Genomic DNA, 21075 nt, shown 5'->3' with positions numbered 1-21075 from the left:
TATATTTGACAAAAGTAATTTATTTCATTTCCGGCAAATACTTTTGGAGGTATCATATTTGTAGGTTTAACTCTCTCTTTGATTTATTTTTAGAGTTTGATGCTACATTTAGAGTTGTTTTTGTTATATATTTTTATCCTCTATATTTTGTGTAGCAATTTCTAGGATTTAATGAGACTTCTTAGTAATTTTAGTTACATCTTTTAACTTTCTTCAAATTTAACAAGCTTAAATTGATCGTGATCAAGAAACCATTAATTTCACTCGATGGATTATGATGATTAAATATTTGATAAAATTCATGTTTGATAAATTTAAAGGATCTCAATTGATCTTTTAAATATTTAATTATTTACTTTTCCTATCTAAAATTTCTAGTATAAAACTTTAACAATTGATAGTTCAAGTAACATTTTGTGAAACTCAAGAAAATTGAATATTCTAGGTGTCTTTTAACCCCTAACTTTTAAATATTTTCAACAAAATTCATGTTTGATAAATTCAAAGGACCCCAATGGATCAAAACAATATGTAAGGGACTACTTTAAACCAATCTTTAAATAGAAGGGACGATTTTTGTGATTTTCTCGCGCGAAAAAAGGGATAAAATATTATCCAACTATATAGAGCATTTTTCTATTTTATAAACAAAGAGAAAATTTTGGATGCGTCTTTCACTCTCTTTGTGATTTCTTTGAGTAAGCTCTCTTTTCCCTAAACAAAACTCCGGATCTTTTTCCCCTTTCTGTTAGAAAACCCTAATTTTATTTTCATCTTTTGGTTTGCAGATACGCCAATTTTTTGTTAATCATTCTCAGATCACCATGGCCAAAAGCTCCTTCAAATTGGAACACCCTCTTGGTAATTTTTCCTGTTTTTTTTTAATTGTGTTTTGGTTATAAGATCTGATCTTTGAATTGTTCAATTCTGGAATTTCTTTAATCAGAGTGATAATTGATGAATTATTGTTTTGGGGGTGGAGATAGGGTGATGTGAGGTTTGGGGTAGAGATAGGGTGTTGTTGTGAGGTTTGGGAGGGAGATATGGTGGTGTTGTGAGGTTTGGGGGTGGAGATAGGGTGGTGTTGTGAGGTTTGGTGGTGGTGGTGGCGGATTATACAATAAAACCCTGTTTGTGCTTATGCTTGATTCTTGATTGTGGATTTGAGTGTCTATTTGATACAGTTGGAGGTTTTGGAATTCCTTTTTTCAGTTAACAATCTTTGGTGTTGTTCGAACTCTTCAAAAATGTGTGGAGGATCCTACATGGATGCGGGGTGGAGATAGGGTGGTGTTGTGAGGTTTGGGGGTGGGGGATTATACGGTAAAACCCTGTTTGTGCATATGCTTGATTCTTGATTGTGGATTTGAGTGTCTATTTGATACAGTTGGAGGTTTGGAATTCCTTTTTTCAGTTAACAATCTTTGTTGTTGTTCGAACTCTTCAAAAAGGTGTGGAGGATCCTACATGGATGCGGGGTGGAGATAGGGTGGTGTTGTGAGGTTTGGGGGTGGAGATAGGGTGGTGTTGTGAGGTTTGGGGGTGGAGATAGGGTGGTGTTGTGAGGTTTGGGGGTGGAGATAGGGTGGTGTTGTGAGGTTTGGGGGTGGAGATAGGGTGGTGTTGTGAGGTTTGGGGGTGGAGATAGGGTGGTGTTGTGAGGTTTGGGGGTGGAGATAGGGTGGTGTTGTGAGGTTTGGGGGTGGAGATAGGGTGGTGTTGTGAGGTTTGGGGGTGGGGGATTATACATAAAACCCTTTTTGTGCATATGCTTGATTCCTGATTGTGGATTTGACTGTCTATTTGATACAATAGGAGTTTTTGGAATTCCTTTTTTTAGTTAACAATTTATGTTGTTGTATGAACTCTTCAAAAATGTCAATGGTTGTGGAGTATTCTACACGGATACGGCAACATTTTTGGAGAGTCTGAGCAACATAGGTTTCAATTATGTATGCATATTTGTTCTATATTACTAGTAGCCTAGTTCTTGTACTTGCTGCAATTTTAAAGATTTTGTGAGAAATTTGCCACTATGTGGTGTACAAAGTTAAGTATAAGAACATCGTACATGTAATCTGGTAAAGAATTCTCTATTTGGTTGAAGCTGTTTGTTCTTATTGTTAATCATTTGATGTTCTCCCAATAACTTTTGGAGGGGTATTGTCTATTGTTTGATGGTTGAGCATGGGCTTCTTGTGGATACCTACTTACTTAGTGTATATTTTGTTTATGTGCTTCTAATACTTCTAGGTTTATCTTTTGAATTTTCTTTTCCTTGGAACTTTCTTTTTCTGCAATTTTTGGATGTCGTGTTCTTGCTATGTTAATTTGGTTTTGCATTCATGTAGAGAGGCGACAGGCTGAAGCTGCTCGTATCAGGGAGAAGTACCCTGATAGAATACCGGTACGAATTTCATATATTCTCTTGCAATGCTCTTCTGGATGTGCTACAAATTTTATATGCTTTTTACCCAACCTGATTCCTTGTTTCTTCTTGCTATTTAGGTGATTGTTGAGAAAGCTGAAAGAAGTGACATACCTGACATTGACAAGAAAAAGTTAGTCTTTTATCACCTTGAGCTTTGCAATGTTTACTTGGGTTTTCATTTGACAATGTCCTTACATTCAGAGTGCTTTATTATTTTGTCACAAATGAGCTTTTGTTTCCCTGTGATAATGCCATAATAATGTACCTTTGTAGTTGTTGCACTCGAGTAGTATGGTTACTATGGTGTATATCTTCCCTTTCAACTATGATGTGGCTCTCGAGTTGTATGGTTACTATGGTGTATATCTTCCATTTGAACTATGATGTGGCTCTTGAGTTGTATAGTTACTATGGTGTATAATTTCCCTTTGAACTATGATGTGACTGATGTAAATTCTTGCTATATCTTTACGCAGAATAACTTATTCAAGTATTTTTTTTATTGTTGTTGAATCAATCTTTTGACTCATTAGTAGTAGTATTACCATTAATCAGGCTGAAAGATCTTTAATTTGTGCTAGCAAGGTATTTATAGAAATCCAAGGCTAGTGTGAAAATTTTGTTGTAGAATGTCGAAATGAAATTCCAGGACCTTTTTACTCTTTTCTTATAGTCGACTGGTGTTAAAGCAACTCAAACGATGATTTCTACCGCCAGAGAGGTTGAACAAAGTTGACTTAGCTAATCTTCCCATGCGGTCATGCTCTTTCTAAGTTTTGCTGAGGTTTAACTGCAAATTGTTTGTTAATCGAAATACCTGCAGGTATTTGGTTCCTGCGGATCTGACTGTTGGCCAATTTGTGTATGTTGTTCGCAAGAGGATTAAGCTCAGCGCTGAGAAGGCTATTTTTATCTTTGTGAAGAATATCCTCCCCCCTACAGGTGAGAAGAACACTTCTATAGTATCTGTTGTTACTTTGCTTTGAACAGTTCCTTTTTTAATTGTTCTCCCACATTGTTACAGCTGCCATGATGTCTGCCATTTATGAGGAACACAAGGATGAGGATGGCTTCCTGTACATGACCTACAGTGGCGAGAATACCTTCGGATCCTTTTGAAGTTTCAAGCAGAGACCTTATTACTGTGTAAATAAGTCTTAAGAAAACTTGTAAATACTTACGTTAGCCTACTCTTCCGAATTATCTTTCTACCAAGATGCTCTCTTGGGTTGACATTGACTGGTTTATGTAGTTACCTTTATGAAGTTGCTCATTTCCCGTTTGCTAAGATGGCTTTACATTCCTGTTTCCTTTTCCTTGGTCTCAAAACTATTTTGAAAGGTGGGAAGGTGATTAGATATGACATGACAAGACTAAGTTTTCAACCCCCAATCATCACTATTTTAACAAGTAATTAGTGTTGTTTTGGAAGCATATAGCAGATCAACTTCATAATGCGCATTGTCTTCATCTTCACAGTTACTTTGATGTCCGTTGATGACATCTATACAACGGAGTTTTGTCATTTATTGATGAAATATTTTAAGATTTTTTCTTTCTTAGTAGTAGATGAAAAAGATTGTTGCAAATTTTATTAGCGTATATGTAATTTTACCCTTACTTTATGGAGGGTAAAGAGATTGTTTTCGACGTAAAACACCTTATCCCCATTTAGGAGAGCAGGGAATGAGAGAAACATATATGATAGCCTTTATTGTTGAAAGACTCTGAGATTGGGCCACAACTGTTGGGTCAGCGAAGTCCGATGCTTTTTTAGAGTCAATTTAACTAATTTTAAAATTAAATTAGATTGTATTAATTTGATAAAATAAATTTTAGATATTCAAAAACTATAACTAAAAAAGGAACGGAGAGTGTACCTCTTTGCCAAAAATGATCAGAATTTATTTTTCAGGAAAATATTTTTCAACGTACCAAACATGCCCTTAGGTGTTCTTTTCACTATAAGCCGCCTCTCCTCGATTTTGCCAGTTTGCCTTATCCTAGCTCAACTCATTTTCCTTTCGTACCTCGAATCCATCGCCGTCAAATCACAGCTTCTTCCTCCTCTTCGTCGTCGGCGGCGGCTATGGCGTGTGTGCCTAATTCATCGATGACTCTTCTCTTCGTCGAAATGGGCGTCGGCTACGATCAACACGGTCAAGACGTAACCTCAGCTGCTATGCGAGCCTGTAAAAATGCAATTTCATCGAATTCAATACCAGCGTTCAGAAGAGGATCTATACCTGGAGTTTCATTCGATCAGATGAAATTGCAAATCAAATTAGGAGTTCCTCGGCCTCTGCAACAAACTTTAGATCTGGAGAAAGTGAAATCAGTGTTTCCTTATGGAAGAATCTCGAACGTTGAGGTCGTTGATGGCGGATTGATATGCTCCAGTGGTGTTGAAGTCGAAGAAATGGGAGATAAAAATGATGATTGTTACATTGTGAATGCTGCTGTCTATGTTGGTTACTGATGATGATCCATCTTCGAGGTTCGATTTTCCAGGTCAATTTTTTGGGAGATTATTCGAATGGTGGAATTGATAATTTCGTTCAAATCGAATTATTATCGAATAGTAACAATAGTTTACATTTTATAGCAATTTAAGTCGATTTATGTATCTCTTTGATTTTAGGTTATGTTAATTCGAATTCGAATTCTCATATTTATCTACTAGTTGAAGTCTTTCGATACGAATAAGCTCGAAAAATTGAGTTGTTAGTGAGATGGAAAAATCGAAAGATTTAACATGATTGTTGCAAATTGAAATACTAATTCATGATTTCGAAAGCATGAATATGAAAATCTATTTTGTGATTGCTCGTATAAGGAAAATTAGATTTAAATCAATAATTGAGTACTCTAATATTAATTTGAGAGTTAGAATCGTGAAGATCAAAATGATTACAAATGTTTTTTGCACAATCGTGTTAATTAATTAATGATATTTAGGCTTAATTGATTAATCAAATTTTTGACTAGTTTGTTGTGGCTTTTATGAATTGTCCTTTTATATACTATTAAATTAAACAATTGTCAATGTATTGGTGTGCTATAAACAATATCAGCTACTTTATTAAACTATTTTCAGCTCCTTATAAAGAAATTTGGAAAGGTGCATGCATTCGATAGATGGATAGGGAAAATTTATTTGTATCGAATGTTTATATTAACGTATCATAGTTAAATAATTGACTGAATATATATATATATAGAAACCTTTAAAATTAGTATGATTTTTCAAATTCTCAGTGGAGACAAATGATATATGGTAAAATAATTGACTGAACTAGAAACATCTAAAATTAGTTGTATAATTTTTCAATTCTCAATGGAGACAAAAAAATACTAGATGATTTTTCTTATTTGTTCTAGTTTTGGTGGATAGAGTTACTTGGTACCTGTTGTTGATGGAAATAGCAAGTATTTCGTGGAATTAATCAAGATGCACAAAACCTGATACTGACCAACGATCATAAAAAAAATAAGTCATGTACATACTGAACACATAATATTCAATATTTCACTGAATTGACGTTATTTGTTATTCCATTTATCCAAGCAACTAGCACTAAAATAGGGTTTATGTTCAATAGAGTAAACTTTATTTTGTGTCTATAAAATTGATTGGTAATGAATAATTGAAAGTTGTTTGTGGACTATATGAGAGATTGGTTAAGTCACGTAACGACATATAATAACATGAATAGACATTTAATAAATATCATATTTGGGTACGGGGCCTATTCTTGAGGGGCGCGAATGCACTATTTACCATATGATATTCGATAAAAGTCAATAATTTTACTAATTCAAGTTATTACATTTGTATATATGAATAAATTTTGGAAACGCATGCTTGATGGTTAGTAGAATTATTAAGGTAATAAGATTTCTCCACCTATTAACATTCTCGATTTCAAATCCTCTATATAAAATAGTTTTAATGGAGAATGTTTATTTTACTTGTAATTTAAAATGAGTTTACGCTTTTTTTTGTTACAGTAAGTGTTGCAATTGAATCAACTCTTGATATTATAGAAAAAAAGTTTTGATGTAAGCACAATCGTAATTGACTAAATATCTATCGTGATCGTGATTGAATCAAATAGTTTCAAAAGTTAGAAACTTGAAACAACAAAAGCCATTCACTAGCCCATCAAAGGTATGGTTCCATTGTCAAAAGCACGTGTAGCAACTAGCAAGTACAAAAACATAATGGTGATGGGTTAAATGTCAAAATTGTTGACCTAAATCTTGTACACACATGAAGACACCTTCCCACTAGTTATTCTAGTGCTTCTTATTGCATCTACCTAGATATTTCTTGCATACGTATTTTTTTTTAATATCGTGATGTTTGGATCAATTTTCACACATCTCAACTAATTTTATGAGATACTTACTTTCGCACATCAATTAATATTAATTATAATTATTTTTTAAGTGATCTGATTACATAAATATATTTTGTATAGCACCTATAATCTTTGAAAAGAAAAAACAACTCAAAAATATGGATGTGCTCTTTAGAAGGAAGACCACATTCATTAAAACGTGTTTAATTGCTAGTGGTGGGCCCAATAGAGAAAATTGAAAACAATATTATGAATTGAGGGTTGTTGACACTTTTGTCCTTCAAGGTAAATAATTTTTTTTCAAATTATAAATATATATTTTTGTATTAATATTATTGGAAACAACCTTTTTTTTGTGAGACCACCGTGAATAATTATGGTTATTATTATATCATAATATTTTACAAATTATTATCTTTACCCTTAAAAAACTTATATCTTACTAGATATAAGTTCAATTGCTAAAAGCAAAAACTAAATACCGACTAATTTGAAGGGCAAAAGCACAATTATTTCCTTGAAAAGTCAATTCAAACATTAAACAAATAGTCATGGGAAGTATTTACTTCCTTCGTCTCAATTGATATGATGGAAAAATGATTTAACACGTTAACTAGTATAAAATTTTAAAAAAAAACGATTGAAATTTATGAGTACAGTTATAAAGTCAAATCATTATACTCATTAAGAGTAAAGTACAAAATTTAAAATTATATTACTTTTAAATCTGACTTGATTTTAAAAATGTATCATATAAATTGAAACAAATCGACAATTTTTTCTAAAATAATAAGGAATGGTAATGGGTGGTTTAAATGGACTTAATTGGCATGACCGACTTTCACACGGTGTTCACATTTTTTGTTGCTCTCTCTCTATATAAAACAGAATCACATAATTTCAAATAAACAAAGCAAATAGAGAGATTTTGAGGAGAAAAAAAAGGAGAGAAGCCACAATTTCTTCATTAATGGCTTTGTTTAATTTCTGGGGCTGTTTCTCTGAATCTTCAGAATCAAGCCGATTCGTCTGCAATGGCGACGTTTGTGTTCTTCGCGATCACAACAAAATCACTGATCAAAAGAAGAAGAAGAAGATAAGCTTGAGGATCCCTTTTTCTCCGCGTAAATAGTGAAAAAACGAACGAGTGATGTATTATCTTCAAATCGAGATAGATCAATTGTTTTATCTTTCATATATGTGAAAAATGGCTCTGTTTCTGATCTTGTACAACAAGATTTCTGGCTGAAGGTTGAATTAGCGCAGCGTAGGAAGGATTCTGAATTTCTGAACTCAGAGGCGGATCTAGGATTTAAGCTTGAATGAGTTCGGTCTGTAAGTTATTTAGCATTGAAAGAACTTAAAATTATAGGTTCCGAACTACTATTTATTGCAATTGTAGTGGATTCTTATGTGTAAATTTATGTTCCGCGTTGAAAGTAGTGGCTTCAGATGAATCGCAGCTGCAGCATCTTCCTCTACTTCTGATGGGAGACTTTTTGTTGTATAGAGAACTTGTAGTAAATCAATATTTTTATTTTATAGTATATTATTAGCTTGAATGAAAGTGAAAATTCATGTACCTATGCAAAATTGATAGGGAATTTTAATAGCTTAGATGGTTGATTAATTCAACTTTCACTTCTCCCCACTTTATAATCCCCTTTGGGTTCGAAATTTATCCATTCCAATGGATTATTTAGACATATACAAGGTCTAAACAAAAGTACTGGGTTAGATGACCTCGTAGCTCCTTCATTAAAGCTATTGGGTTCCGATGAATCCTTACCTCGTTGACTAGATTCGTCCATGTTGATATGGTGAATGGGCTTACCAATCATAACATACATGGAGAAATAAGTAAATTTCAATCTTTAAAGTTCTTAGAATTGAAATCATTGTGCGAGTATAATAATTGTTCTATTTATTTTCACCTATATTCAGTGTCAAAAATACTGAGTTTACTTGGACCATAGCGCACTCACAAATATTACAAAATGGAGATCCTAAACTTCATTGATACAACTCCATGAAGTTAACTCGGTATTTTCAACGTTGAATATAGGTGAAAATAGCTAAAATTGATATAACTAACTAAAATATAGACATGTACCAAAAAAAGAATACCAATTCTTTTATATTTCTCTGAAATTTACGCCATTACATATAGTCGAGCAAGGAGGAAAATGAGGTAGAACTACAATAATTGAAGTAAAAATGACAAAAACTCCAAAGACTAGTCCCACCTTACTCCAATGTACAATGAATTAAAGCATTTCTATCAGTAAATGACCATATAGCAAACACTGCAACAAACGAACGAACTAGTATTAATGTAATATGCTTACTTCTTCAGCTATCTAAATCACAATTCCAAGTCAGTGATTGACATGAAACGATCCACGATTTGTGACCTGGACAGTGATCCTCCAGTTGTGCCTGCTGCCTATCCTAAACCTGAACTAGATCTATTGCCTTTTCCATCACTACAACATAGCCAGTGAAGAAATAATACCTCGGAACATCCCAAAAAAATAAATGAAGCAGTTGACTCCAATTGATGAGTTGCCAACTTAAAGTTCAACGAAATGAGACCCGATATCAAAGCCTTCAGCAATTACAGGCAGATGCTAGTAGTTTGCTGAAGCAGTGATGCCGAAAAAGAAGATTCAGACATGCCAGCCAAAAGATCCAAAGGCTCTTGTAGGTTCAGACCTCTTCAAATATTTTATCAGAAATTGCTTGGTCTCATAATTGCAAGGCCAGGTCTGGCTGCTGAGAATCAACCAAAACAGTTGAAGATGGACGACCAGGAGACCCAGATGACTGGAAACTAATGTTTAAGTCAGGGGGGAGGGAATCCTGCTTCTGCCTTGGCTGTGCTGGTTGATTAAACCCCTGCCAAGCAGATTGTACCTGGAACCTAGACAAGTCAGCAGGTATTGATTGGCGGAAAATCATTTGCGGATTCTGAAATTGAGCTTCACTGCCCACTCTTGCAGGATGAGGCACAAAAGCATGAAGTGGACTACTGTTCTCAGCCTGAAAGTGCATTGCTGATGCAGGATGTTCACCCCGAACTCGTGAAGTTTGTTGCTGGACATTGCGAGAAGGGTTATACAATGAATCAGCAGAAATATGACTATTCTGCAAGCTTGCTGTTTCCATGCCTTGTCTGAAACCTCCTGCCCCAACTGACATCCATGCTCGGGCAGCAGTGGCAGCGGCATTTCCTGAATCATCTTTCCTCACAGATGGAGTCACAGGAGAAATTGGAGAAGCATCAGTTAGGGACTGACTCAAAGAGTTCTGTTGATTTTGAGCTTTTTCAGACAACATTCTCATCAACTGAACAGGGTCACTAAGGCCCTGCTCCTGTTCTTGGTGAAAGAAACCTGCAACTTTTCTCACTGTTGGAACTTTATCAGCAGTTAAATGCGCTGCTGGTGTAGTGTCTGGGTTGTTATTCACTGCTCTCCCATTGGCCATTCCTCCAACAGCAGTTCCATTCTTGGCTGATTGCTTAAAAGACCCTGATGAGAATGGGTTCCTCGGACTTACCCCAGTAGACCTTGATCCAGGTGTTTCAGAAGTAACGGTAACATTACTCTTTCTGGTAATTTCAGAATTCCTTGGACTGGCTGAGGGTGGGCAATTTAACTCAACCTGCTTCTGCAGTTTTTTATCAGGTTCAGTTTTGAAATTGATCTTTTTCTCAGGTTCAGATTTGAAATGGATCTTTTTATCAGGTTCATTGAAATTTCTGGATCGCAAATCAGGATGCTGGTATCTGGGGCTAGCACAAACAGCAGGTTTCTTTCCAGAAGAAAGAAACGATGACCTTCCTTCTAGATTGACCTCCCTAGGAGATTGTTCCTTCGTGGGAATCAAGACATTCAAACCACTCTCCATGGACTTACCCTTAGCTGAACCAAGATATGGTGATTTTCCTTCTAACATAGGCCTAGAAAGAGGTTTATCTTTTGGAGCAATTGCGTCCTCGGATGTTTTCTCATTCTTTTGAGCTCCAAACGTATGTACAGACTTGGAGAAGAATGGAGGTTCCTTCAAGGTATAGTTCTCAAGCACCAAAACGGGGGTTGGAAGTGGCTCGTATTCCCCAACCCACCCATGGCCAAACTTGAATCCAGGAGGTAATGCCTGTTCAATTTTCTGGGATGCAACTCGCCATGCAACAGGACCGAGAGTTGCAGCAAACCGGGTAAGGCTCCTAGCATATGCATGATCAGAATAAAGCCCGACCTAAACACACACAGGAAAATTACAAAAGAGGAAAATAATAACCAAATGGAAATAAAACTAGTTATGTGGTACGCACAGTGACCAGGTGCTTGCTTTCATCTTCAAACGTTGAAAATATGGAGTCCATGTTGCCAACTGGTTGTGTGGATATGTTGTAACTTCCACGACGGTTCTCATCAGGCACAGTTGATTTCCTTCCAAATCTGGATAGAGGTCCCTTCCCTGCAACAAGTTAAGCAGAGAAACTTAAAAGGCAAGTAACACATGCAAAAAAGAACAAGGAAGAAAAAGCTGAAAGAGGAATATAAGCTAGTAAGCAGTAAAACTTGATTAATTCAAGCTCGAAATGTCAAAAGCCAAAAGAGAAATGCAGGACATAGAACAGGAGTGACCCTGTTACTACGCTAACATAGCATCTTGATTATTGTTGAAGACCCATAATAATTTATGGTACCTGATAGTGATTCTTCTGCCTTGTCTACATTTTGATCTATCAGTGAAGAATTTCCTTCAGCAAGCCCATCAACACCATAAGGTTTCACTGACACTCCAGCAAGAGAAGTGTTGTTAAGATAGTGGTTATCTCCAGCTGCAGCAAGAGTGGCACCTGACGAGAAATCAGAGCCAACAGTTTCCTGGAACATCTGGACCATCGGCTTCTTTATTTGCTTCCTGACAACAGAACCATATTTTGTCTTCTGTTCTAACTTGACGTCCTTTTCAGATCGGACATGCTTGATTCTTAGCTTCTCAAATTTCTTTGTAGCCAACTCTTGGATGGTACGTGCCTTGTCAAAATCGTTGCAAGATAAGCTTTATAAGTTCAAAAAGAATGGGTGACTAAGATGAGATTGCAAGAAATACCTGTTTATGGTAGACAGTATCTGATGAATTATACTGCATTGCGTTTGAACAAATGAGGAAGATATCGCTCTGAAATGGAAATAATTAAAGTATGATTATTCAGGGACATCAAGCTAAGATCAGTACATACTGGATATTTTGTGCTAGTAACAATGTTATCAAAGGTGAAAAGCGCAAAAAAGTTATAACGTCCGTGGGGGCTTTAAGCGCAAAGCGCAAATAAAGCGTAGGCTTTAATGAAAAAAGGCATGAAGGCGAAAAGCACAAAAAAGTTCAAACATCCGTGGGGGCTTTGAGCGCAAAGCGCAAATAAAGCGTAGGCTTTAATGAAAAAAGGCATGAAGGCGAAAAGCACAAAAAAGTTCAAACATCCGTGGGGGCTTTGAGCGCAAAGCGCAAATAAAGCGTAGGCTTTAATGAAAAAAGGCATGAAGGCGAAAAGCACAAAAAAGTTCAAACATCCGTGGGGGCTTTGAGCGCAAAGCGCAAATAAAGCGTAGGCTTTAATGAAAAAAGGCATGAAGGCGAAAAGCACAAAAAAGTTCAAACATCCGTGGGGGCTTTGAGCGCAAAGCGCAAATAAAGCGTAGGCTTTAATGAAAAAAGGCATGAAGGCGAAAAGCACAAAAAAGTTCAAACATCCGTGGGGGCTTTGAGCGCAAAGCGCAAATAAAGCGTAGGCTTTAATGAAAAAAGGTGCAAAAGGAGAAAAAAATACAAATATATATGTTTAGTCCAAGACTAATAATTATAAACATGAATAACAAATATATGACCAAAGAAATTGAAAAAATATTTATTTTTTTGACAAAGATAAAGTGAAATATCAATTGTTTAGTGTCACTTCTTCGTAAGAGGCTCATTGGCAAGGAAAAGTTTGCCTTCGAACCTTGATGACAACACTAAAAGCGCACATAAAGTGAAGCGGAGCGCTCAACACGTTGTGAGCCTCGCTTCAAGGCTTAAGCGCGCTTAAAGCGTGCCTTTGATAACACTGGCTAGTAATATAGCTTAAAACGCATTTTAAAAAAATGGTGATAATTGCACTTGTAAAAAAAAAATGGCAGTTGGACTTCGACAGCCTCATGAGTACAATCAACACACAGATGACTAGCTTTATGACTTCTCATTTGATCAAAAAGAAAAGTGGACACCAATTGAAGTCCCATAAACCCATGTCTCTTAAAGTGACACATAGTATTTCCCTAATGGGGTTATATACTAGAAAGAGACATTCTAAATTCATCGTAAGAAATTGATAAGGTTTCTGTGTTACCTATTTAAGATGGGCTAGTTACTACACCATCAAAATACTGCTTTAAGCATCCGAAACGATCAATAAACAGAATGACTAAGTCTAGCACCCATGAATGCAGTGGATAAAAAAAATATATAAAGCAGAAAAAGGCTTCAGATTACATGGAGGCCACTTTGATGATGTCAGCAGTTCTTGCTAACCTAGCACTTGGTTTGCAAAAGAATGATTTTATTTATCAGGTCAGCAGAGTTGAAGTACTCAAATAATAGAAATTTTCCTCAACTTGCTGAGGATACCAACTGTTTCTTAATTTCATCTTTTATGGAAATGGAAAAAAGAGATAAAACTGAATTAGGCATCAGATAACTCAAAAGAGGCACACTAGTTACATTTCCTGATTTTCTCCACCACGAAAATCAGAAAACCACAGACCTCCATTACGCAAAAACCATAAGAGAATCAGATTGTTATATATCAGTAAAATCCAATATGCCTCCTTGATTTATAGAATAGAAGCCTAGAAGCTGTAGCTAAAACGAGTTCTCAGTATGCAAGTTATGCAATAACTTGCAAGATAAACAGTCTAATTTAGCCTGTCATTAATATTCTTCGATGTTGCTTAGTTTTCCTCTTCAGTTCCATTTTCCCAGTTGAATAGTTTTCCCAATAGAGGTTCAAGGATGGACTACTCCTCCAACCACAGTTTCAGATCCATCTTGAGTAAAGCAACTGCACTCCTCTTTCATTTCCTTGCATTCAGTAAATCACCAGCACCAAATAGTATGTGCTTTCTGATTAAACAAGGAGACACAAAAATGTCGTGACCAAGCTAAAAACCGGTCAAATTTCAATTAATCAAGGGCATCAGAAAAGAACCAGATGAAGTGCGTGAGGAGTCGTGATTTCTTAAAACAGAAGGAAACTTATTTTTGTGATTTAGATGCAAAGACCCAACCCAAGCATAACAATATATCCGAAAGACAAACTTACAATGGCCAGTTCAGAGTCAGGCTGTAGAAGAAAACAATTGTGAGAAAGAGGGACTACTGGGAAAATGTGATTCTACTAATCATGGCTGGTCAGAGGGCAAAAACATATTAAGATAAGAAAAGAAGAAAGTAAAGCTTCAAAACTGGAATGGAAGCTAAATCAGCTACTTTGGAGTGCAATGTCTTTGTTCACTGCTGCTGGAATTCCAAAACACAACCAAATACAGAAAACTGATGCATTTTCCCTTGCTCCACGCTCAAAAACAAGCAGAATGAAGAGTATTAGTTGAAGAGATTCACCTCTAATTGCTCCAAAGTGACATATGATCCAGTTCGCAATTTGTTCCTGACGGTGGTAAAGTCCATGGGATTATCAATCACCTCATGGTAATCAGGTAGCTGCCCAGAAATCAAGAAACAACTAAGCAGCTTTTCTTTAATTATACTGTCATTCTCCCCAAATAAGACTTCTGAAACAAAAATCACCCCTCCAAAAACATACCTCTTCAGGATCAACAGGTTCCGCATAAACACCATATATGTCTTTCCTGTCATCAGGAATTAAAGAAACTAAACATTACAAGGGAATTCAGCTGAACAACCAAAAAAAAATTCCATTTTTTCTAACAATTCACACTTACTTCTGTAACTTGTCGAGAATCAATTCCATTGTCTTCTTGTCTGGCAATGGCATTCCAGAATTTGGCTCCGATGGTGTCCCTGCTCAACCACATCATACCATCAATAATGTGGACAAGAAACCACATGAAATGTCTCCAATTCTGAAAAATCAGAAACTATACCTGGAGCAGAGTCCACATCTTTTGCTTCTTCATTCCTTCCTCTAGCCTGCCAAAATCCAAAAGTAGGCTTAACTCTCCATAAACAACAGAATTAAACTACAATCAAGCAAGAAGTAACATGAATCAATTATATTTGTTCTGTTCAATAAGTGTCCATATTTAATAAAAAAAATCATCTTCCAAAAGATAAATCATTATGTTCTTAAAACTAAACAACCCCTCAAAATATTAGACTACACAAACCTCGAAGCAAATTAAAAACACACAAAGGAGTAAAAATGGCGACTGCTGGACAGAGACAGAAACAAGGTAGACAATGAGAGAGAGACTGGCTGTTTATTGTGTGTAGTAGAGAGAGAAAAAGAGGAGAGAGAAAGGTGGGAGCGTGAGCAGATTCTGTGGGGATTAGTTTATGACAGTTGACCCGACAGTTATATTTATATAAATCCATCCCCGACAGAGATTTATACATATTGAGTGCCTATATGGAAAGAGAGAGAAAGAAGTTGTGAGTGATTTACAAGTCTCTGGTCCAATTAGAAAAATCCCACTGAACTCAGCTTAGCTGGACTTTCTTCCCCGTTTGCCTCTCAATTTCCAATTTCGCACATCCATTAGTACATTTTTAACTGATTTCACACATACCTCATCATCATTTTCATTTTCAATTTCAATTTCATCGTCATTATCTTCTTCGTCTTCATCTCTATCATCGTCGCCGTTAATTCTTCTCTTTTTAGAGGGCTTTCTCCCATCGCCGTCGTCGGAAGACGATGCCGACGTGGCAGGCCCTACTGACACTCGTCGAGTCCGACTCGGAGTTGACTCAGCACCGATTTCATCGCTCTGCAGCTTAAGCAAGTGTTTCAGCTTCTTCTCTCTGCCTCTCTCATCCTCATCGTCTTCGACAAAGTACTCATCGTCGTCAAGGTAATCATCGATGTCGAAAGCGTACCTAACATTCCGACGCCGTCCACTCCGACGAAGCTCCCTCTCCTGCTTCGCCGACGCCGATTCCGACTGCTCAACGGCGGCGTTCCGGCGAGCTAGATCTGCCTTAGATGGACGTCCTTTCTTCTTCGTCTTCACGATCTGCCCCATCTCCTTCCTCTTTCTCTCTCTACAATTTCCTCTCTCTATCACTTTCTCTCTCTTCTTTTACTCCATTACATTATTTTTCTCTGAGGCAGTGCTTTGGCTTTTTTTGAGTCAATTTTGTGGTCCGAACCTGAGTCCAAACCTGAGGTTTGGTGGGGTCACTTTACAGAGGCTTTTTAAAACTTTTAAAATTAACGTTGAATTGTCCTTTGTTTCCGTCTGTGTATGAAACGCCGTTAGTGGCTGGGAATAACGGCGTTAGGTGCTGCCCAATGCCCGCTGAGTTTGCGTGTCCAAATGTGTTGCCCGTAGTAGTTACGTCAAATCGTGCATACTTTCTATGTAAGAGCGTGAGCTTCACCTTCCGCCGCCACCGTAAGCTAGCGTTTTATAGTAGATTTTGAAAGATATAATACATGGATATGCTCTTTAATTTGATTTCAACTCACGTTAACGTTCGATAACTTTTGAGTGTGCACAAGTAAACACTTAAACTTGTATAAAAGTAAGTAAATAGACATAAACATCCTACGTGACGCCCTAATTTGAGTCTTATGTGGTATCCTCAAATTATATAATCTAAGATCAAGTTAAAGAACACATTTATTATTATGTTATTTTAAAAAAATTATCGTCAAATATATATTTAATCATAGTTTGAATCAAATGATAAAATTTTAAAATTGTTCATACGTGACATCCTACATGACAATTTGGATCCTACGTGGTATCCTCAAATTATATAATTGTATTTAAGATCAAGTAAAGAGCACATTTATGTACTATGTTATTTTAAAAATTTATCATCAAATATATATTTGACCATATATTTTGAATCAAATTTAAAATTCTTCATACATGACACCCTACGTGACAATTTGAATCGTACGTGGTATCCTCAAATTATATATTTAAGATCAAGTTAAAGAGTACATCTATGTATTATGTTATTTTAAAAATTTATCATCAAATATATAATATATTTTGAAATAAAAATCAAATGATAAAAATTTATATCTTTAAAAATGTTCAAATTTCATAAACCGGTCCACTAAGTTCAGATTCTAGAGACTTCTACTCACAAAAAGCTTTAAAAAGTTTTTAAATAAAATATCGTCCCTAAGCATTATTGTAAATTTGAAAATAACAATTTTAAAATTTTAAATTTGAACTTCTAAAGTCTATGATCAAATAAAAGCCAAGAGATTACAAAAATTTATGTGAACATTTTATTTTTTGAGGTCAAATTAATTCTTTTTCCATATTTAAAATATAAATTCATATAAATTTTTGTTCTTTGTATTAATTAATCTGTTGCAAAAAAATGTTTTCTTTTAGTTGAAGTTTTATAATGAATTTTTTTTTTACCTCTCACAAAAATAAGTGTGAAAGTATATGTGTGCATCTCATCGTCTTCCCACCTATTTTTAAGAAGATTATTGATCACGTCTGAAATTCGTCCTAAAATAAATAAGCGATTATTATAAATATAATTCGATTTTTAAGTTTAGAATCAAATTCCATCGAAAATTAAGCAATTATAATAATTTAATATCGCTAAGAAAATAGACTTAATCAAATATTTAAGATTCTTGTTTCTAACAAATATAACTAGCAAATATCAAAGCAATAAAAATAGCAACTAAAAAGAATGGGTTAATTTCAAAATCAAGAACGTCCATAGTCATGATTTTCTCAATTACCGATTTCGGGTAAAACTTACCCGCACCGGGTGTTTACACCAATCCAATACATGCACGTCACGTGTTTAAATTTACAGTTCATTTTACTCAATCTTAATTAATTAACATGTGTTTTACTTCATTAAATCACGTAATAATGAATTTTGGTATAAACACCCGGTGCGAAGATGTTTTTTCCACTTTTTTTATTTCCCACCCGGTCCTTATTAATCTCTTCATATTGGGGAAACAAAATTAATCCCCCACCTTCTTCTTCCTTTTTCCTCCCCTCTCTATTCCCTTTTTCTTTTTTCCTCATTTTAGTTTGTTTTTTTCTCCAAATTTCTTCATCTCAGTCATTTTATTACGTAAAATAACATAATTAATATTTAAAAGATAATTCAAAGTATTATAACATAAGATAAAGAATAGTAAAATATATATCTTTTGACCAAACATCATGCTGATTATGTAATTGAATACATTAAGTTGATATAGTTTAGTTTGCCTTTTTTTTTTTTTTGGTTGAATTTTTAGTTTGCCTTTAATTTAGCTTATAAGATTGTTAAATTAATTACAACAACCGAAAAATGCTATACAAAGATAAAGAAAGTATTTTACTTTTTTGCATCTAAATATTTGATATGTGCATTTAAGTCTTAAAAGCTAAATTTAAATTAATATGAAAAAATTATATTACAAAAAAGTGTTATCTAACAAAAGTATTTAATACTGAAAGAATATTTACTACTTCCTACAATTCTTGTTAGTATTATTTATCGTTTTCTACGATTCATAATAATTTTGAAATAAAATGCATAATTATTCTATTGGTATGCCAATAGCGTCATTTTGTTTACTTGCGTGATTCTATTTAAAGTGAACATATTTTTTTTTAATATTTAATTTTTTTTCAATGTCCAGTTGTCATTTCTATGCTTTTTTATTTTTTATTTAATTTTATCTTCTTCTTCTTCTTCTTTTTTCTTTTTTTTTGTGTTCAATGCACTTCGTTTATGTTGTTAACTAGGAATTAAATTTATCTTGTTTTACACCTAGGATTAATTAATAGTAAGAGATTAAAATTAAATTTCATTCAATATAGAGAAAAAAATTATTTATTTGTATGATTGTTTTGTGAATAAACAAAAGTAGTGATTATACAACAAAAACACAATAATGATAATATATTCAATATAATTTTGCGAATGACTAAGGATCTAAAAAATAATAATTTATGTATATCTTTCTTTGCTTAAGAAACAAGAAAGACACGAAAATATTAAACATTAAAATAGTACAGGAAACACTAAAGAAGTCATCATAAGTACATGTTTAAGTGTCTTAATTAATAACTACCACGTTAAATTGGCCCCTTTTTATGTCACGTGACACTAGTAGAGTATTTATGTTTGCAGTTAATTAGTGATAGGTCAAAGTTAATTAGTGATAGGTCAGTGTTGAATCACATTAATTAGGTGTAAGTGCTATAATTAGTTGTAGTTTGGAGCTTAGTAGATTAACGAAATGGCAAAAAGTAGACAATTCTTCGTTGATATGTTTTATTTTATTTTTAAATATTATTTTGATGTAAGTGCTACAAGTCATTATTGTTTTATAAAAGAATCAACTAGGAATTCTAATTATAATCAAGTTTAATAATCTAAACTCTCAGATTATTATACAGACAAGTTATAATTCTTCAGTTGTTTCATTTGAAGCTTATTGGTTAGAACATCACAATTTTTTATCAGATAGAGTTAATTCCATCATTATTGAATGCAAGTGGATCTCTAATTATTTTAGATTAACTTGAATAAATTAGGTGGGGATCACATGGGTCATGGATCAATAAATTAGTATATTTATTTAATTAAATTTTATTTTTATATATACCATTTTGTAATTTTACAAAGAACATCTCTTATACTTTATACTAGATACAGGATCCGTGCCAGCACGGGGCCCAATATATATTTTTTTTTTATTTTGATTTATGTCATATTATAGAATTTGAGAAGTTATTGAAATTTTTATATGATTTTAAAAAATATTTTAAATTGTTAGCTATTGTGATTTGTAGTACCTTTTTTAACATAATTTTGAAAATAATATTTATTACTCCTTGTGTTCCGATTTATGTGGCACATGTAGGATTTCAAAAATTAACCATTCTTTATATGTCTCTTTAATATATTAAAGTTGTTAATTATTGTATTTTTATAGTACATTTTGAACTTAATTTTTAAATAATATATGTTATTTTCCATGTCCCAATTTATGTGGCATTAATTGATAGATTTTTTTGGAGTTGAGCGATTTTTTTTTGTTAATTATTGTAATTTATAGTTTCTTTTTCGTCAATTTCAAACAATATATGCTTATCATCAAATACATTTTATGTGGTACCAATATAATTTAGAGAGTCAATTAATTTTTTATATAAGTTTTAAATATTTAAGTTGTTAATTATTGTAATGTATAGTATTACTTATATTATTTTTAAATATATTTAAATATTATATGTTACTCTTTTTAGCCTAATTTATATGGTATTGATAGAATAAAGTGTCAAATAATTGTTAATTATTGTGATATGAGTTCCTTTTATGTAGTTTTTACTATTTTTAAGTATACTAAATTGTTAATTATTTTAATATGTAGTACTACTTTATTTTTATTTTTGAAATATGTAATCAACGAAAAATAGTGAGACATGATAATTAAAATAAAGAAATACACAATAGTATTGGTCAGCCGACATGATAAAGTTGGTGGGCTCCACTTAAATTAATTAAAGAGTACAACCTTTTGATGGATATATGTGTCATAATGGAGATGTTGATTGATTTTTTTATCTAAAGAAGAAAATGTACAATTATAAAGCACTGACATACAAAAGTTTTAAGGAACAAAAGCTACTAAATACCAAAAATACTCGTCACTGAAATTAAAACAAAAATAAAAAAATAATGTTGGCAAGGTTTTGAACCCCAGACTTGCACTTTAAGGGCCCGTTTGGCAATGCGATATGGTATCATGAGATGAAATTGAAGTTTTGTTTGGACATGCGATATGAAATTTTTGTGTTGTATATTTTCTCATAAACATAAAAATCTCATAAGTTGTAAAACTATTAAAATAGCCCCAATTGTTTATTCAATCTTATCAAATAAACAAAAATTTATAAAATCACATAATAAACTATTACAAAGCTATTTGTTCTCCACTTAAGTAATTGTTTCATCTAACTTTAATTTATTTTTTTTTAAAATTGAACATAAATTGTAGTGCACTAGTCTTTAATATAATCCTCCCACATA

At 33.8% G+C, this 21075-nt stretch overlaps 3 protein-coding genes across 3 annotated transcripts; 2 read left to right on the top strand and 1 right to left on the bottom strand.

The window, feature by feature from the left end:
- The first annotated feature begins 631 nt into the window (after window positions 1–631).
- LOC102578628 (autophagy-related protein 8C) lies at window positions 632–3737 on the top strand. Its single transcript, XM_006346145.2, has 6 exons — window positions 632–698; window positions 789–861; window positions 2352–2407; window positions 2509–2561; window positions 3255–3373; window positions 3456–3737. The coding sequence occupies exons 2-6, from the start codon at window positions 825–827 to the stop codon at window positions 3548–3550; spliced, it is 360 nt and encodes a 119-aa protein (XP_006346207.1). The 5' UTR covers window positions 632–698; window positions 789–824; the 3' UTR covers window positions 3551–3737.
- A 585-nt stretch (window positions 3738–4322) lies between these two features.
- On the top strand, window positions 4323–5130 carry LOC102578302 (uncharacterized). Its single transcript, XM_006346144.2, has one exon. It carries the CDS (start codon window positions 4521–4523, stop codon window positions 4908–4910), a length of 390 nt encoding a protein of 129 aa, XP_006346206.1. The 5' UTR covers window positions 4323–4520; the 3' UTR covers window positions 4911–5130.
- A 3784-nt stretch (window positions 5131–8914) lies between these two features.
- Window positions 8915–16144, bottom strand: LOC102606294 (uncharacterized). The gene is made up of 9 exons (XM_006346143.2): window positions 15618–16144; window positions 14973–15018; window positions 14811–14889; window positions 14672–14717; window positions 14470–14568; window positions 11923–11991; window positions 11513–11846; window positions 11135–11280; window positions 8915–11058 (listed from the first exon to the last, which is right to left on the bottom strand). The coding sequence occupies exons 1-9, from the start codon at window positions 16071–16073 to the stop codon at window positions 9544–9546; spliced, it is 2790 nt and encodes a 929-aa protein (XP_006346205.1). The 5' UTR covers window positions 16074–16144; the 3' UTR covers window positions 8915–9543.
- Between the last annotated feature and the right edge of the window lie 4931 nt (window positions 16145–21075).

The sequence above is a fragment of the Solanum tuberosum genome, unplaced genomic scaffold, assembly GCF_000226075.1.
Source record: "Solanum tuberosum cultivar DM 1-3 516 R44 unplaced genomic scaffold, SolTub_3.0 scf00076, whole genome shotgun sequence".
NCBI classification, from domain to species: Eukaryota; Viridiplantae; Streptophyta; class Magnoliopsida; order Solanales; family Solanaceae; genus Solanum; species Solanum tuberosum.
The sequence above is the reverse complement of the archived record's forward strand: the minus strand, read 5'-3'. Positions and strand labels throughout refer to the sequence as shown.

Bases quoted from the DNA above. Each gene is read 5' to 3' on its own strand.
- LOC102606294 (XM_006346143.2), bottom strand. From the start codon at position 16,073: ATGGGGCAGATCGTGAAGACGAAGAAGAAAGGACGTCCATCTAAGGCA. The intron at 11,992-14,469 runs GTGAATCTCTTC...TTTCCATTTCAG, and splicing joins TCACTTTGGAGCAATTAGAG to AGCGATATCTTCCTCATTTG. The intron at 11,847-11,922 runs GTATTTCTTGCA...GATTTTGACAAG, and splicing joins ATACTGTCTACCATAAACAG to GCACGTACCATCCAAGAGTT.
- LOC102578302 (XM_006346144.2), top strand. From the start codon at position 4,521: ATGGCGTGTGTGCCTAATTCATCGATGACTCTTCTCTTCGTCGAAATG.
- LOC102578628 (XM_006346145.2), top strand. From the start codon at position 825: ATGGCCAAAAGCTCCTTCAAATTGGAACACCCTCTTG. The intron at 862-2,351 runs GTAATTTTTCCT...GCATTCATGTAG, and splicing joins CAAATTGGAACACCCTCTTG to AGAGGCGACAGGCTGAAGCT. The intron at 2,562-3,254 runs GTTAGTCTTTTA...AAATACCTGCAG, and splicing joins CCTGACATTGACAAGAAAAA to GTATTTGGTTCCTGCGGATC.